At 38.6% G+C, this 16,339-nt stretch overlaps 1 protein-coding gene across 5 annotated transcripts in view; it reads right to left on the reverse strand.

Annotated features, from left to right (window-relative positions):
- FGD4 (FYVE, RhoGEF and PH domain containing 4) overlaps window positions 1-16,339 on the reverse strand; it is a 244,327-nt gene that overhangs the window by 131,575 nt on the left and 96,413 nt on the right. The window contains exon 2 of one of the 5 annotated variants that reach the window (XM_061417426.1): window positions 4,324-4,466. The exons of the other annotated variants lie outside the window; for them this stretch is intronic. Coding sequence (XP_061273410.1) covers window positions 4,324-4,375 — 52 coding nt within the window. The 5' untranslated portion in view covers window positions 4,376-4,466. The remainder of the gene's footprint in view (window positions 1-4,323; window positions 4,467-16,339) is intronic. 5 annotated transcript variants of the gene reach the window in all.

A 16,339-nucleotide genomic window follows, 5' to 3' on the forward strand; every position in this document is an offset into this window, starting at 1 on the left:
GGACTTTCTGTATTATAGGAATAAAGAAAACTCCAAAGAAAAAAAGAAAAATTTACATTTAAATTTCAGTAAGCTTTTCAATAACTTTTCTAAGTTATTGTCTTGGTGGCAGAAAAGATGACCAAGGATAAAAAGGCAACGAATTATTTTAATTAAAAAAAAAAATTTAAGGTCCATTTCCATCATATGGGCCTTAAATGATAATTGGTACTTGATAAATTACAAATGTACTTGTCAAAATTTTTTAATTATTATTATAGCAATCTATATATTGCGAACTTTACAAATAATGCTCAAACAGATTTTAAGTATTATACTAAGAACTAAAAATATCCATATAGTCTTTTAGACACAATAGTTTGAACATTAATGACTAATAGAACTCAAGATAAATTACTTTATAATGGTCAACAAATTACTATTAATGGAGTATGGAGTATTTTTATCTTTTACATAAGGTAACAGGGACAAATGTACTTAGCATTCATGCAGATAATGCAAATGGGTAAGCATACAGGTTTAAAACAGTATGAATTAGTTAAATGGCAAATGAGAGAATAATTTTTTATTTTTAAATTTTAAAACTCAAAAACCATTGTGTGACTCAAAGAAAATTTGGAGCCATCAATTTGAGGTCCCTTTTAAAATGGTTTAACCCATTTATTAATAATTACAAAGAAATACTGAGTCCTTACATGGGATTCAATAGAGTTCATTGCTAAGAACTTAGGAATCTTTTTTAGAAAGTTCTGATCATCACTTTTATGGAATCTCATTTTTCTTTAGCCACACTACCCTTTTCAATTCCTGTGGCCTTAAGAATTTCACATATGACTAATCTCACTATCTTCTGGATTTCCTTTGAGCATTTATAACTTCTCAGCATTTGTCATCCCTACTACTGCCAAAGCTTCTGGAAAGCAAGGACCATAAGTGTCCCATTCACTATTATGGGTCCCGTGGATGTTGCGTCAAACATAATAAAACTTCACTAAATGGTCTCTTCTAAGAAGTCAAAGAGAAAGCAGACAAGCAAAATGGTGACTGACAAGTTTGGCCAGGGCCCTGTTACTGTTACTGGTGCACAGAGGAGGGTTAGGGGAGACCTTCCAGAACAGTGGTCTCCAAACTTTTTGATGGCACATCCTCTCAGTATAAAATGTGGGCACTGCACTCTCAAATATAAATGTATGCACAGACACATGTAGGAATGTATATACATTAAATACAAGCATGATAGTGCAAAAATGAATACTATAAAACAAAAACAACTTAAAATAGGATGAGGTGAAGATAAAATGGCTTCCCAGGTGGCTCAGTGGTAAAGAATCCACTTGTCAATGCAGGAGATATGAGTTCAATCCCTGGGCCAGGAAGATCCCGTGGAGAAGGAAATGGCAACCCACTCCACTATTCTTGCCCAGAAAGATCCCATGGACAGAGGAGTATGATGGGCTACAATCCATGAGGTCGAACAAGAGTCAGAAACGACTTAGCAACCAAACAACAATAAAGATAGAATACCATTTTAGAAAAAACAATGTGATTCAATCTGCTTTGTTTTTTAGAAATATCTTGCTTAAATATTTCATGGTACAGACATTTGAAAGAGTGGAACTAAGTCAATTTACTTCTGTACATGGTTTTAATGATTGCCAGAGCTGAGATTTGCTGTTCTACCGGGAAGAAGTATATCACTGGCTACACTTACTAAATCATGATATATATATTTTTCAATCTTATCTACCAATTATGCAAAGGATTTCCTTGAAATTCTTCTAGTAAACGTCCATCTTCCTAGATGTCTTGAAAGCTGTTGCATTTTTTAAAAATTTGGTCTAATATTTTAAAACTACTTACAAAAAATTTAAAGAAGATTTTTAAAAAGACTTGAATTTAATACATACTACTATATATGATTGGAGAAGGAAACGGCAACCCTCTCCAGTATTCTTGCCTGGAAAATCCCATGGATGGAGGAACTTGGTAGGCTACAGTCTGTGGGGTCGCAAAGAGTCGGATATGACTGAGCGACTTCACTTCACTTCACTATATATGATATAGATATTAAGAACCTACTGTATAGCAAGCATAAGGAACTCTACTCAATATTCTGGAATGGCCTATATGGGAAAAGGATACACACACACACAGAGTAGATATATGTATATGAGTAACTGATTCACTTTGCTGTATACCTGAAAAAAACACAACATTGTAAATCAAGTATGCTCCAAAAAAACTGAAAACCATACTTAAGTTTGGGTGTAAGAGGGTGTTGTATTTTTTTAACTTTTAAAAGGAAAAGATATATGTCATTTTTGGTGGTAAAATGAAAGAGTAATGGAAACATTTCCAATCATTCAAAAAACTTTCTGTCCACAGAGCACTTTTCCTCTGCTGACTGCAGTTACTTTCTCACTGATTCAAATACCACCTTTACTTGAAAATGACACGCTGTATTTATTTCTTCAAATATATCTACTAGATAAGAACCTGCAAAATATGTACGGTGTCTACTTCTCTCTTTTTTAAAAATAACTTTATTTCTGGCCAGCTGGGTCTTTACTGCTGTGCAGGCTTTTCTCTAGTTGAGACAATTGGGGGCTACTCTAGTTGTGCTGTGCAGTCTTCTCATTGTAAAGGCTTCTCTTGTTGCAGAGCACGGGCTCTAGGCATGCAGGCTTCAGCAGTTGCGGTACATGGGCTCAGTAGCAGCATCTTCACAGCTCCAGAACACAGGCTCAAGAGTTGTGCTGTATGGGCTTAGCTGCTCCCCTGCATGTGGGATCTTCCTGGATCAGGGATCGAACCCATTTCTCCTGCATTGGCAAGGGGATTCCTTACCACTAAGTCACCAGGGAAGTCCCCGTGGCTACCTCTCTTTACATGAAGGGCTAGTAAATAGGGAACAGTTGTGTTTTTTGTTAAAAGAAAAAGACACACAGTCTTTAGTTTGACAACTCATTTAAATACTATGCCATGTATAAAACTTAACATTCAAAAAACTAAGATCATGGCATCTGATACTATCACTCCATGGCAAATAGATGGGGAAACAATGGAAACAGTGAAAGACTTTATTTTATTGGGCTCCAAAATCACTGCAGATGGTGACTGCAGCCTGAAATTAAAAGATGTTTGCCCCTTGGAAGAAAAGTTATGACCAACCTAGACAGCATGTTAAAAAGCGAGACATTATTTTGCCGACAAAGGTCCATATAGTCAAAGCTATTGTTTTTCCAGTACAGATATGAGAGTTGGACCATAAAAAAGGCTGAGTGTCAAAGAATTGATGCTTTTGAATTTGGGTGCTGGAGAGGACTTTTGAGAGTCCCTGGGACTGCAAGGAGATGCAACCAGTCAGTCCTAAAGGAAATCAACCCTGAATATTCATTGGAAGGACTGATGCTAAAGCTGAAGCTCCAATACTTTGGCCACTTTATGTGAAGAGCCGACTCATTGGAAAAGATCCTGATGCTGGGAAAGATTGAAGGCAGGAGAAGGGGATGACAGAGGACGAGAGAGTTGGATGTCATCACTAACTCAACGAACATGAGTTTGAGCAAGCTGCGGGAGATGGTAAAGGACAGGGAAGCCTGGCATACTGCAGTCCATGGGGTCACAAAGAATCGGACACGACTGAGCGACTGAACAGCAACATATAACTTACAAATCTCTGGGTGGTACAAAAGATGCTTGTACCTAAAACGTCAGGGCAGAAAGGAGGCAAGTAAAGTTGCCACTGCCTACCTGCCACTTTCCCCTCAGAATTCCTCACCTGTCCCTGAAATACGAGCTGTATTCAACACATAAACTGAATGAAAGTGTACAAATAAGTCTAGCATCACTGACTCAATGGACATGAATCTTAGCAAACTCCAGGAGACAGTGAAGGACAGAGGAGCCTGGTGTGCTATACAGTCCATGGGGTCACAAAGAGTCAGACACAACTTAGTGAGCAACCAGTGCTTTTGTCCCCTACCCCTTAGGCAAAATGTTCCAAGTTCTAGGATCTGCTTCCTACACTACAATGATTTATTTTTTGTATCCTCAGGGCACATAATGGTTTCATAGATGATTCCTTTTGAGAAGGAAACTTCTAGAAGACAGGTAGTTTTTCACAGGGATCTTATATACATTTCATCTAATAACTCTTCAATCTTCAGGTTATTCCTGAAATTAAGTCATGTTGACATAAATGTACTGTATCAATGTTAAAATTATGACTAAAAGTCGGCAGCATAAACAATAAATGCATTAAAATAAATTTAAAAATAAATACTCTGGACTTCCCTAGTGGGTCAGTGGTTAAGAATTTACCTGCAAATGCAGGGGACACAGGTTCGATGCCTGCTCCAGGAAGATCCCACATGCCACGGAGCAACTAAGCTGCACCACAACTGCTGAGCTCGCATTCTATAAGCTGAGAGCTGCAACTCCTGAAGCCCATATGCTCTAGAGCTCTGCAATAAGAGAAGCCACCACAATGAGATGCTCGCTCACCACAAACAAGAGTAGCCCCTGCTCGCTACAACTACAGAACCCACACACAGCAACAAAGACTCAGTGCAGCCAAAAATAAATAAAAAAGAAAGAGCAAAAGGGCTTTGAGAGGTCAAACAGCTGTATTAAAAAAAAAAAAAAGGAAATACACTAATTTGGAAAATAAAAATCTCCAGAACAATTTTAACTTGAATTTTTCCAAAATTTTAATCACATTCTCTATATCAGTCTAGATATGAAGACTACCCAATACTATCCAACAAGGATAACAATTATGATGATGAAAAAATAAGAAAATTCCATGATTCCATTTTCATCTAAAAGTAACTGTGGTGATAATATTGGTAAATAAATATTTGAAACAGAATGTCATCATAATAAAAGATAAAAATTTAAATAATACCATTTTTTATCCCTGGGTTAAATGCTTTTAAATTATAAGATTCATACTAAAGAAACTGTTATCTCAAATACTGGAGCAGCAAGCAGCCAAAAGGAGATACCCCACGTTCAAGGTCAGGAGCGGAGGCTATGAGGAGATACCCCACATCCAAGGTCAGGAGCAGAGGCCATGAAGAGATACCCCACATCCAAGATAAGGGAAACCCCAGTAAGATAGTAGGTGTTGAAAGAGGGCATTACAGGGCAGACAGACTGAAACCACGATCACAGAAAACTAGCCAATCTGATCACACGGACCACAGCCTTGTCTAACTCAACGGAACTAAGCCATGCCGTGTAGGGCCACCCAAGATGGCCGGGTCATGGTAGAGAGTTCTGACAAAACACGGTCCACTGGAGAAGGGAATGGCAAGCCACTTAAGTATTCTTGCATTAAGAACCCAATGAACACTATGAAAAGGCAAAATAATAGGACATGAAAGATGAACTCCCCAGGTCAGTAGGTGCCCAATATGCTACTGGAGATCAGTGGAGAAATAATTCCAGAAAGAAAGAAAGGACGGAGCCAAAGCAAAAACAACACCCAGTTGTGGATGTGACTGGTGATACAAGCAAGGTCTGATGCTGTAAAGAACAATATTGCACAGGAACCTGGAATGTTAGATCCATGAGTCAAGGTAAATTGGAAGTGGTCAAACAGGAGATGGCAAGAGTGAAAGTCGACATTTTAGGAATCAGGGAACTAAAATGGACCAGAATGGGTAACTTTAACTCAGATGACCATAATATCTACTACTGTGGGCAAGAATCCCTTAGAAGAAATGGAGTAACCATCATAGTCAACCAAAGAGTCCGAAATGCAGTACTTGGATGCAACCTCAAAAATGACAGAATGATCTCTGTTCATTTCCAAGTCAAACCATTCAATATCATGATAATCCAAGTCTATGCCCCGAATAGTAATGCTGAAGAAGCTGAAGCTGAACGGTTCTATGAAGACCTATAAGACCTTTCAGAACTAACACCCAAAAAAGATGTAATTTTCATTATAGGGGACTGGAATGCAAAAGTAGGATGCCAGGAAACACATGGAGTAACAGGCAAATTTGGCTTCAGAATACAGAATGAAGCACAGCAAAGGCTAATAGAGTTTTGCCAAGAGAACGCACTGGTCATAGCAAACACCCTCTTCCAACAACACAAGAGAAGACTCTACACATGGACATCACCAGGTGGCCAACACTGAAATCATATTGATTATATTCTTTTCAGCCAAAGATGGAGAAGATCTATACAGTCAACAAAAACAAGACCGGGAACTGACTGTGGCTTACATCATGAATTCCTTATTCCCAAATTCAGGCTTAAATTGAAGAATGTGGGGAAAACCACTAGACCATTCAGGTATGACCTAACTCAAATCTGTTATGATTATACAGTGGAATTGAGAAATAGATATAAGGGACTAGATCTGATAGACAGAGTACCTGATGAACTATGAATGGAGGTTCGTGACATTGTTCAGGAGACAGCGAGCAAGACACGCCCCCCCCCCCAAAAAAAATGCAAAAAAGCAAAATAGCTGTCTGAGGAGGCGTTATAAATAGCTGTGAAAAGAAGAGAAGCAAAAGGCAAAGGAGAAAAGGAAAGATATATGCATTTGAATGCACAGTTCGAAAGAATATCAAGGGGAGATAAGAAAGCCTTCCTCAATGATCCGTGCAAAGAAACAGAGGAAAATAGTAAAATGGGGAAGACTACAGATCTCTTCCGGAAAATTAGAGATACCAAGGGAACATTTCATGCAAAGATGGGCTCAATAAAGGACAGAAATGGTATGGAGCTAACAGAAACAGAAGAGATTAAGAAGAGGTGGCAAGAATACACAGAACTGTACAAAAAAGATCTTCATGACCCAGATAATCACAATGGTGTGATCACTCACCCAGAGCCAGACATCCTGAAATGTGGAGTCAAGTCGGCCTTAGAAAGCATCACTACGAACAAAGCTAGTGGAGGTGACGGAATTCCAGTTGAGCTATTTCAAATCCTGAAAGATGATGCTGTGAAAGTGCTGCACTCAATATGCCAGCAAATTTGGAAAACTCAGCAGTGGCCACAGGACTAGAAAAGGTCAGTTTTCATTCCAATCCCAAATAAAGGCAATGCCAAAGAACGCTCAACTATTGCACAATTGCACTCATCTCACACGCTAGCCAAGTAACGTTAAAAATTCTCCAAGCCAGGCTTCAGCAATATGTGAACCATGAACTTTCAGATGTTCGAGTAGGTTTTAGAAAAGGCAGAGGAACCAGAGATCAAATTGCCAACATCCACTGGATCATCGAAAAAGCAAGAGAGTTTCAGAAAAACATCTATTTCTGCTTTATTGACTATGCCAACGCTTTTCACTATGTGGATCACAATATATTGTGGAAAATTCTGAAAGAGATGGGAATACCAGACCACCTGACCTGCCTCTTGAGAAATCTGTATGCAGGTCAGGAAGCAACAGTTAGAACTGGACATGGAACAACAGACTGGTTCCAAATAGGAAAAGGAGTACATCAAGGCTGTATATTGCAACTTATATGCAGAGTACATCAGGAGAAATGTTGGGATGGATGAAGCACAAGCTGGAATCAAGATTTCTGGGAGAAATATCAATAACCTCACATATGCAGATGATACCACCAGTATGGCAAAAAGTGAAGAACTAAAGAGCCTTTTGAGGAAAGTGAAAGAGGAGAGTGAAAAAGTTAGTTTAAAGCTCAACATTCAGAAAACTAAGATCATGGCATCCAGTCCCATCACTTCATGGCAAATAGATGGGGAACAGTGGAAACAATGGCTGACTTTATTTTTGGGGGCTCCAAAATCACTGCAGATGGTGACTGCAGCCATGAAATTAAAAAAGACACTTACTCCTTGGAAGGGAAGTTATGACCAACCTAGACAGTATATTAAAAAGCAGAGAGATTACTTTGCCAACAATGGTCCGTCTAGTCAAGGCTATGGTTTTTCCAGTGGTCATGTATGGATGTGAGAGTTGGACTGTGAAGAAAGCTGAGCGCCGAACAATTGATGCTTTTGAACTGTGGTGTTGGAGAAGACTCTTGAGAGTCCCTTGGACTGCAAGGAGATCCAACCAGTCCATCCTAAAGGAGACCAGTCCTGGGTGTTCATTGGAAGGATTGATGCTGAGGCTGAAACTCCAATACTTTGGCCACCTCATGCGAAGAGTTGACTCACTGGAAAAGACCCTGATGCTGGGAGGGATTGGGGGCAAGTGGAGACGGGGACGACAGAGGATGAGATGGCTAGATGGCATCACCGACTCGATGGACGTGAGTTTAGGTAAACTTCAGGAGTTGGTGATAGACAGGGAGGCCTGGCATGTTGCAGTCCATGGGGTCGCAAAGAGTTGGAAACGACTGAGTTACTGAACTGAACTGAAAATGAAACAGGCACTGAGAAGGCAAAACAGTAATGCATATCAAATACCAGAAAACTTTACATTATCTACCTTTGCCACTTGGGTGAGCTATCCTAAACAAAGTATACACATAAAAATGACTATATAATGTTATTTGGAAAAGGAGAAAATTAGAAGAAATCTAATAGTTTAATAAGTTATTTTTTATAAATATAGTCCTTCCCCCAAGATAAGGTCAGCTCAAAGTATTTAGGGGCCACACAATATTTGCTTATTTGAATGAGTTAATAAAGAAGCTTACTAAACATTTAAGTAATTTTGGGGCTACTCACAAAAAAATACTGACTTGAACTTGCCCAATTTAAATTAGGGTAATTTCCAGGCCTCTTATAGTATTATATAATAAAGGTCCCAGTATTATGTCACAGATCTCTATTCATTAGATAAATTATCATCTCAAACTAAAATGATAAGTTTCCTATTCTTTTTTCATTTAAATAATGGATTAAAGTTTTGCTATACCTAAAACTTTCTACTAGAATTGTCTAATAATTCTCCTGGAATTTGAAATGAGATTTTTTTTCTATTAAGATAAACATTATTATATTTTAAATGTAAGAGTTCATACTAAAATATGACTTTATGGAGAAGGAAATGGCAACCCACTCTGGTACTCTTGCATGGAAAATCCCATGCACGGAGGAGTGTTGTAGGCTACAGTCCATGGGGTCGCAAAGAGTCAGACACGACTGAGCGATTCTACTTTCACTTTCATATTCAGAATAATAAAATAAATTTCACATAAGAACTTAAAAAATAAATAAAATATCACTTTATAATTTACGTAACTAGTAGTTATGACGTACATCAATGTAAGCAAGCATATATGCTTACAGTAGATTACCTTTATTAACCAGGATGATATCTAAAAAATCTTGCATATTATGTACAAACAGAAAATGCTAATGATATTAACCCCGATTCTAGAGACAGACATCCTGGAGTGTGAAGTCAAGTAATCCTTAGTCAAGCATTACTACGAACAACGTTAACAGAGGTGACGGAATTCTAGCTGAGCCATTTTCAATCCTAAAAGATGATGTTATTAAAGTGCTGCACTGAACATGTCAGCAAATTTGGAAAACTCAGTAGTGGCCACAGGACTGCAAAAAGGTCAGTTTTCATTATAATCCCAAAGAAAGGCAATGCCAAAGAATGTTCAAACCACGGTACAATTGTGCTCACATCACATACTAGCAAGGTAACGCTAAAAATCCTTCAAGCTAGGCTTCAACAGTATGTGAACTGAGAACTTCCAGACGTACAAGCTGGATTTAGAAAAGGCAGAGGAACCAGAGATCAAATTGCCAACGTCCATTGGATCATAGAAAAAGCAAGAAAATTCCAGAAAAATCATCTACTGCTTCACTGACTACTCTAAAGCCTTTGACTGTGTGGATCACAACGAACTATGGAAAATTCTTAAAGGGATGGGAATACCAAACCACCTTACCTGCCTCCTGAGAAACCTGCATGCAGGTCAAGAAGCAACAGTCACAACCAGACATAGAACAACAGACTGGTTCCAAACTGGGAAAGGAGTACGTCAAGGCTGTATATTGTTACCCTGTTTATTTAACTTATGCAGACTGCAAGAGTGCTCAGTCGCTTTAGTCCTGTCCAACTCTTTGGAACCCTATGGATAGTAGCCTTCCAAGCTCCTCTGTCCATGGGAGTCTCCAGGCAAGGATACTGGAGTGGATTGCCATGCCCTCATTAAGGAGATCTTTCCCGCCCAGGAATCAAACCTGCATCTCTGCATTGCAGGTAGATTCTTTATGACTGAGCCACTGAGGAAGTCCTATATGCACACTACCCAATGTGAAATGCCAGGTTGGATGAATCACAAACTGGAATCAAGATTGCTGGGACAAATATCAACAACCTTGGATATGCAGATACCATTCTAATGGCAGAAAGAGAAGAGGAACTAAAGAGCTCTTGATAAAGGTCAAAGAGGACAGTGAAAAAGCTGGCTTGAAACTCAACATTCAAAAAATTAAGATCATGGCATCTGGTCACATCACTTCATGGCAAATAGATAAGGTAGGGGGGGAATGGAAACAGTGACAGATTTTATTTTCTTGGGCTCCAAAATCACTGTGGATGGTGACTGCAGCCATGGACGCTTGCTCCTTGGAAGAAAAATTACGACAAATCTAGACAGTGCATTAAAAAGCAGAGATATTATTTTGTCAATAAAGATCCTTATAGTCAAAGCTATGGTTTTTCCAGTAGTCATAGTGCTGAAGAACTTACATTTTTGAATTGTGGTACTAGACAAGACTCTTGAGACAAGACTCTTGTCTCCTTGGACTGCAAGGAGATCAAACCAGGCAATCCTAAAGGAAATCAACCTGAATATTCATTGGAAGGACTGATGGTAAAGCTAAAACTCCAATACTTTGGCCACCTTATGCAAAGAGCCAACTAACTGGAAAAGACCCAGATGCTGGGTGTTCTGATTGCTCTCTTTTTCAATTTCAGTTCTGTACCACTTCACTCAGTCAGTAGAGGATGAACAAGAAAAATGCTCTCCCATTTGTCAAGCCAACTTGGGTACTCTCCCTTATCCATAAATGCCTGGTAGAATCTTAAATCTGCCTTAGTATCAATCACTGTAGACCTTAAAAGAACTTTCACATAATCCAATCCTAGCCTATCACCTCTTTCAAGATGTGACTCAAATTCATTGCCTCATGCTTTATCCCACAGACTCTGGCAGCCCCTCTATTACAATTTCATATCTCTTTCACAAAAGCTACTTGCTTTGCATACCTTCCCCTAATATCTAATTGAATTTTTAAAAATAATCATTCCAAAGTAAATCACTTTTTCTAACACAGGGGTTGAAAAGGACTTTAGAGGTCATCTAATTCTTCATACCTGATAGATGAACCTATTCCGTAGTATCTCTTATCAATGTTTATCTAATTTCTATTTGAGTAGTACCAGTGATAGGAAAAAGCTTTTGAACAGTGCATTCTACTTTTTAAAAATTTATTATTAAATCCATCCATAAGTTTTTATTATACAATTTGTAACACTACTACATATTAGCTTAGTTACTATTACTTAACCTAGGACAAGTTTATCTTTCCTGCCAGATTATAATTTGCTTTTTTGAGCATTTTTTATAAGTATAATATTATTATATGGCCACTTTTAATCATTTAAAATCTAAAGAAAAATTATAAATACAACAAAAGTGATTCTAAAATCTAGTGTTTGGTGTAATTCCCTCTAGTATTTTTTTCTATGTATTATATAAAATGCAACCTTGTACAGCGTACACAACATAATTTACATTTCATTGTATCTTCTTACATGTTTAGAAAACATGTCTTTAATATTTGCATAACCTACAATCTCATGAAGAGTCATTAACCATTTTCCTATTTTTGAACATGTTAGTGGTTTCCCATTTCTTCCCATTCCCACCAGAGAATGTGATGTGATGTGATAAATGATTCACTAGATCACTCAGTAACTTCCTACTGGCAGATTTCTAAAATTGGGACTGTGAGGTCAAAGAACATGAACATCCTTAGCTCTGTTGATACAAGTAACAAAAAGTGTGTTCTTCTATTTGCTTACTTTACCCCACTTAGAGTTCTGTTTCACAGAACTTTCTGAGTAGGTAGCTAAGCCAAGTGACCTTGTATTCTATGATCACATCTGATGGGACCAAAGGTAAGTGCTGACCAAAGCTTAGCCCATCAGAGTCTAAGTCCAAGGTATCAGTAATTGGAACTTCTGTGTTTCTACCAGGCACTGGTACTACGAAGTGGTATAATCAAGATTTGCAATAGCCATGTTTTGTTTTGGTTTTTTTTTTTGTTTGTTTGTTTTTGCCATGCACACAGAAATGCGGAAGGGGTTATTCTGAAGAACAGGGAGTTTTAACAGTCCTGTTTGCAGGCTCCTCTGAGGCCTAGATGAATTTACTGCCCCTTGGCTCCTGGAGACGCCTTTTATTTTTTCTATACACCCCTCTTTTCTCTTGAGTTATATTTTCTTCTATTCCTTGCCACAAAGGGTTCTCTAGTTAAGATAAAATATATTACTACATTGTTTCCCCAAAAGTTAAATCAATGCATACTGTAATCTGAAGTTACATTGTTATTGAAGCATATGGGGGTGCCAATGGAAAATACAACCATTCAGTAAATTTTTTGCCAATGTAAAAAACAATATTTATTTTGTATATTTTTTTGACTGCCAGTTATATAAAAAATTTTTTTTCCCATATATCAGGCATTTGTGTTTCCTTCTTTTTGAAGTATTTGTTCATGTTAGATATTTAGTTAGCTTAGTAGCACAGTTGTGTCCGATTCTTTGCGACCCCATGAAGTGTAGCCTGCCAGGCTCCTCAGTCCATGCAATTTTCTAGGCAAGAACACTGGAGTGGGTTGCCATTTCCTCCTCCAGGGAATCTTCCCAAACCAGTGATCAAACCCGCATCTCCTGTGTCTCCTGCATTGTAGGTGGATTCTTTACCCACTGGGTCACCTGGGATGTACCTATACAAAACTTTTTTTCCTCATGTATTAGGCATTTGTATTTCTTCCTTTATTGAATATCTGTTCATGTTCCTAGATAACGATTTAAAGACTTCTTAAACACAGTAGTCATTTATTCTCTCCCTTTATCTCTTTGGAATCTTGTTTCTACACCACTGGTATCATAACATTTGTTATATTTTTCTGTCTAGGTTAATGCAATGGCTTTCTAATTGAAACTGAGCATAATAGCTAAGATTATAGGATTGAAGTTGAACTGATCAAGGTTTTAATCCCAGTTAATCATTTAATTATTAGTGAACTTGAAAACAGTATGTAGCTAATAGGAACAGTTTTATTTATTCAATAAAGATAAATTCCAGTTATTTCAAATGTTTAATAAAGGTTAAATGAGATGATAAATGTATTCTGCACGGTCTGACATATAGAAAACACAAAAAGTTGGTACTGCAGTTACAGCAGTTGTACTGTAAGTGCATTTAAACTGGCTTGAACTGAACTATATGTTTTGCAAATAGAAAACACCTGTACCAGAAAGCACACAAACACAGGTGCGGCAGTTAAAGGCAACAATGCTCATGGTCTCTGTTGTGGGAGTCAGACTGAGAGATCATGAGCCTGCTGCTTCCTCTTACTGCATGCAGCATGACCCCTGAATTCAGAAGGAATTATTTCATCTGGTGCCCAAGCAAAACAGCAGCAATCTATTCCAACCCTGTGTGGGGCCGGGGGGAGGGAACACATGCTGGATTGGACTTAATGAGAGAGTTGATCTCCAAAGTTATACCCTCCTAAAGGAATTCTCAGGGACTTTTTGGACTCTATGCGAGTCCAAATTATACTGTGGTGGTAATGACAACATAAGAAAAATCTTGCCTGGTATGGATGAAGATGAAGATGAAAAAAAGAAGAACTCAGGCTGCCTTGGAAGTTGTTCTCTCCAATGTTTTCATCATTTTAACTACCAGTTATCTTTTTAGATGACAAAATTGAAGATTTAGTCCTCAGATGTTTAAAACGATTCAAAGGTTCCTCATTCTTTATAGGATACAGTAAAAAACTTCTATGCAAACCAAGGTTTCCATTCTCAAATCCTGTCCTACAGTACTTAGCTCAAATTCTACACTCAGCCACCAGCACGCCTCCCTGCATTTGCTGCTGCAGACTAGAATTCCAAGCCCACGTTACCTGTACAGTCGACCACCTGTTCCTCTGTCTCCCACACCACTCCTGCACTGTGTCACCAATCATACTGAATGCAACTGACTGGTTAACAGACTGTTAGTCGAGTACCAGGTGAGCACAGACCTGTGAGAACATGTCCAATCATGTTCTTTATGCAGAATCTAGCAAGGAGAGGTGGATGTGCAAAAAGTCTTCTTTTGGAAGTGATGAACACATCATGGCATAGATTGCAGTGATGGTTTCACATGTGTACACGTGCACGGGTGCTAGGTCACTCAGTTGTGTTCGACTCTTTGCAACCCAACAGACTGCAGCCTGCCAGGCTCCTCTGTCCATGGGACTTTCCAGGCAAGGGTACTGGAGTGGGTTGTCATACCCTCTTCCAGGAGATCTTCCCAACCCAGGGGTCGAACCCATGTCTCTTACATCTCCTGCATTCAGGTGGGTTTTTTACCTCTACTGCCACCTGGGAAGCCCCTTATAAGTGTATACTTATCTTCAAAGCTCTTGAAGTTACACACATTAAGTACATGCAGTTTTTTGTATGTCAATCATGCCTCAATAAAGGGTTTTTTTTTTTTAAAGCTTTTGTTAAAATAAATGAATGTAAGGGATGAGAGGGGAATGAAGAGATCAAAGAAAAATTATCCTATAGAGAGAAGGCTAATAGTACTCCTAGGTTCTCACTGCCAACCATAGAAAATTATTTTAATATTCATGGGATTATTACTGAAGCCCCTCAGAGAACCAAATGATTTTTTAATATTATCTCTTTTATATCCACAATAACTCCAGAAGTTCTAACAAATGGGGAGACAGGTTTAAGTAACTTGCCTCCAGAGTAGACAGTATGTGAGATGGGACTAATCTAGGTCTGCTTGTGTTCTTAGCCATTGTACTGAAGTAGACACTACTTCCTATGCTCTCCCATTAAATTCTGACTTTGGAAAAGAGCATATAGTCAACATTAAGTCCTGAAAGAAAAGACAAGTGGTATGGTTTTGCAGCACCAGGTCAACAAGGAATGGTCCTGATGACAGGCTTTCCTCAATTTCCACGGGAATAAAGTGGGGATAACAACACATTCCTAGCTTTCCTGGATCAACCTGGTGGCTTATCATTTGTGACTCAGCTTATATGAGATCTCCTCCACTCAACATAAAATTTGTTGCCCTAAAATCCCTTAACACAGTACATTTTGTCTTCACATACTCGTCATTATTCAAAATCACACTGTTCATTTATTTTAACTGTGTATTATCTGTCTCCTTCTGTATTACGTAAGTCCACGAAAGAACCTGACCATTGTGTTCCACGTCCTATCCTCCACACCTGCAACACTGCCCAGCACAGAGTAAATGTTCAATAAACATGTGATAAGTGAATGATAACAGTAACAGAGCCAAAGCAGCAATGTCTCAGTGGACAGTAGGGGGATCCTGAGCAAGGTGAAGCAGGTGGGTGGGGTGAGCACAACAGAGCAGAAGGAGGCCAGATAAGCAAACAGGTTTTATGTCTCCACCAATGTCCACAGAAGAAAGTGCATTAACTCGGAACAGAAATATGCTAACCAGGTGACAACTGGGCCCTGGGATGGAATGGTATTTGCCCTCAGGCTGTCCTTCCTCAGTGCTCCACCCCCACCGACTTTGGGCTCCAAAATCACCAAGCAACATCCTGATCATGAGTTTACAACTATAAACACAGATACAAGGGCAAGAATCTGCAAACTAAGAAACACAAACATCTAGTTGACCTGGCAGTTACTTTTTTTTTTTTCTAACGTTTAGGCATTTATGAAAATATATATTTCTTATGACCTTGATTATCGAGGGAATTATCTTTCAAAGTTGCCCCTCTTTGGGCACATTGAAAACTGTATCTGTGAGAGTTTAGGGTGATACCCCTATGTTCTGCTCCTCATGAAGCTAACAATGTAGGAAGTAAGTTGGCTTTGCCCGTATCTTTGTACTCAACACACGATAGTCAACATTAGCTGTTTTTGCAACTCAAGTTCTGTGACTCTGGACAGGCTGCTTAATTCTTACGGGCCTCAAATTCTTCTGACAGATCCAGTCTTTAAATTATGTGAAAATAAACATCTAGCAATGTATAATAGGGATCTAAAAAATCTAACAGATTTCATCTGCTTGCCTTATGGAAATACATCTTGCCTCATAATTCATGAATGTGGGGTCAGGGCCAGGAAATTGGCAAAAATTTAAAA

This window comes from Bos javanicus, chromosome 5 (assembly GCF_032452875.1).
Source record: "Bos javanicus breed banteng chromosome 5, ARS-OSU_banteng_1.0, whole genome shotgun sequence".
Taxonomy (NCBI): domain Eukaryota; kingdom Metazoa; phylum Chordata; class Mammalia; order Artiodactyla; family Bovidae; genus Bos; species Bos javanicus.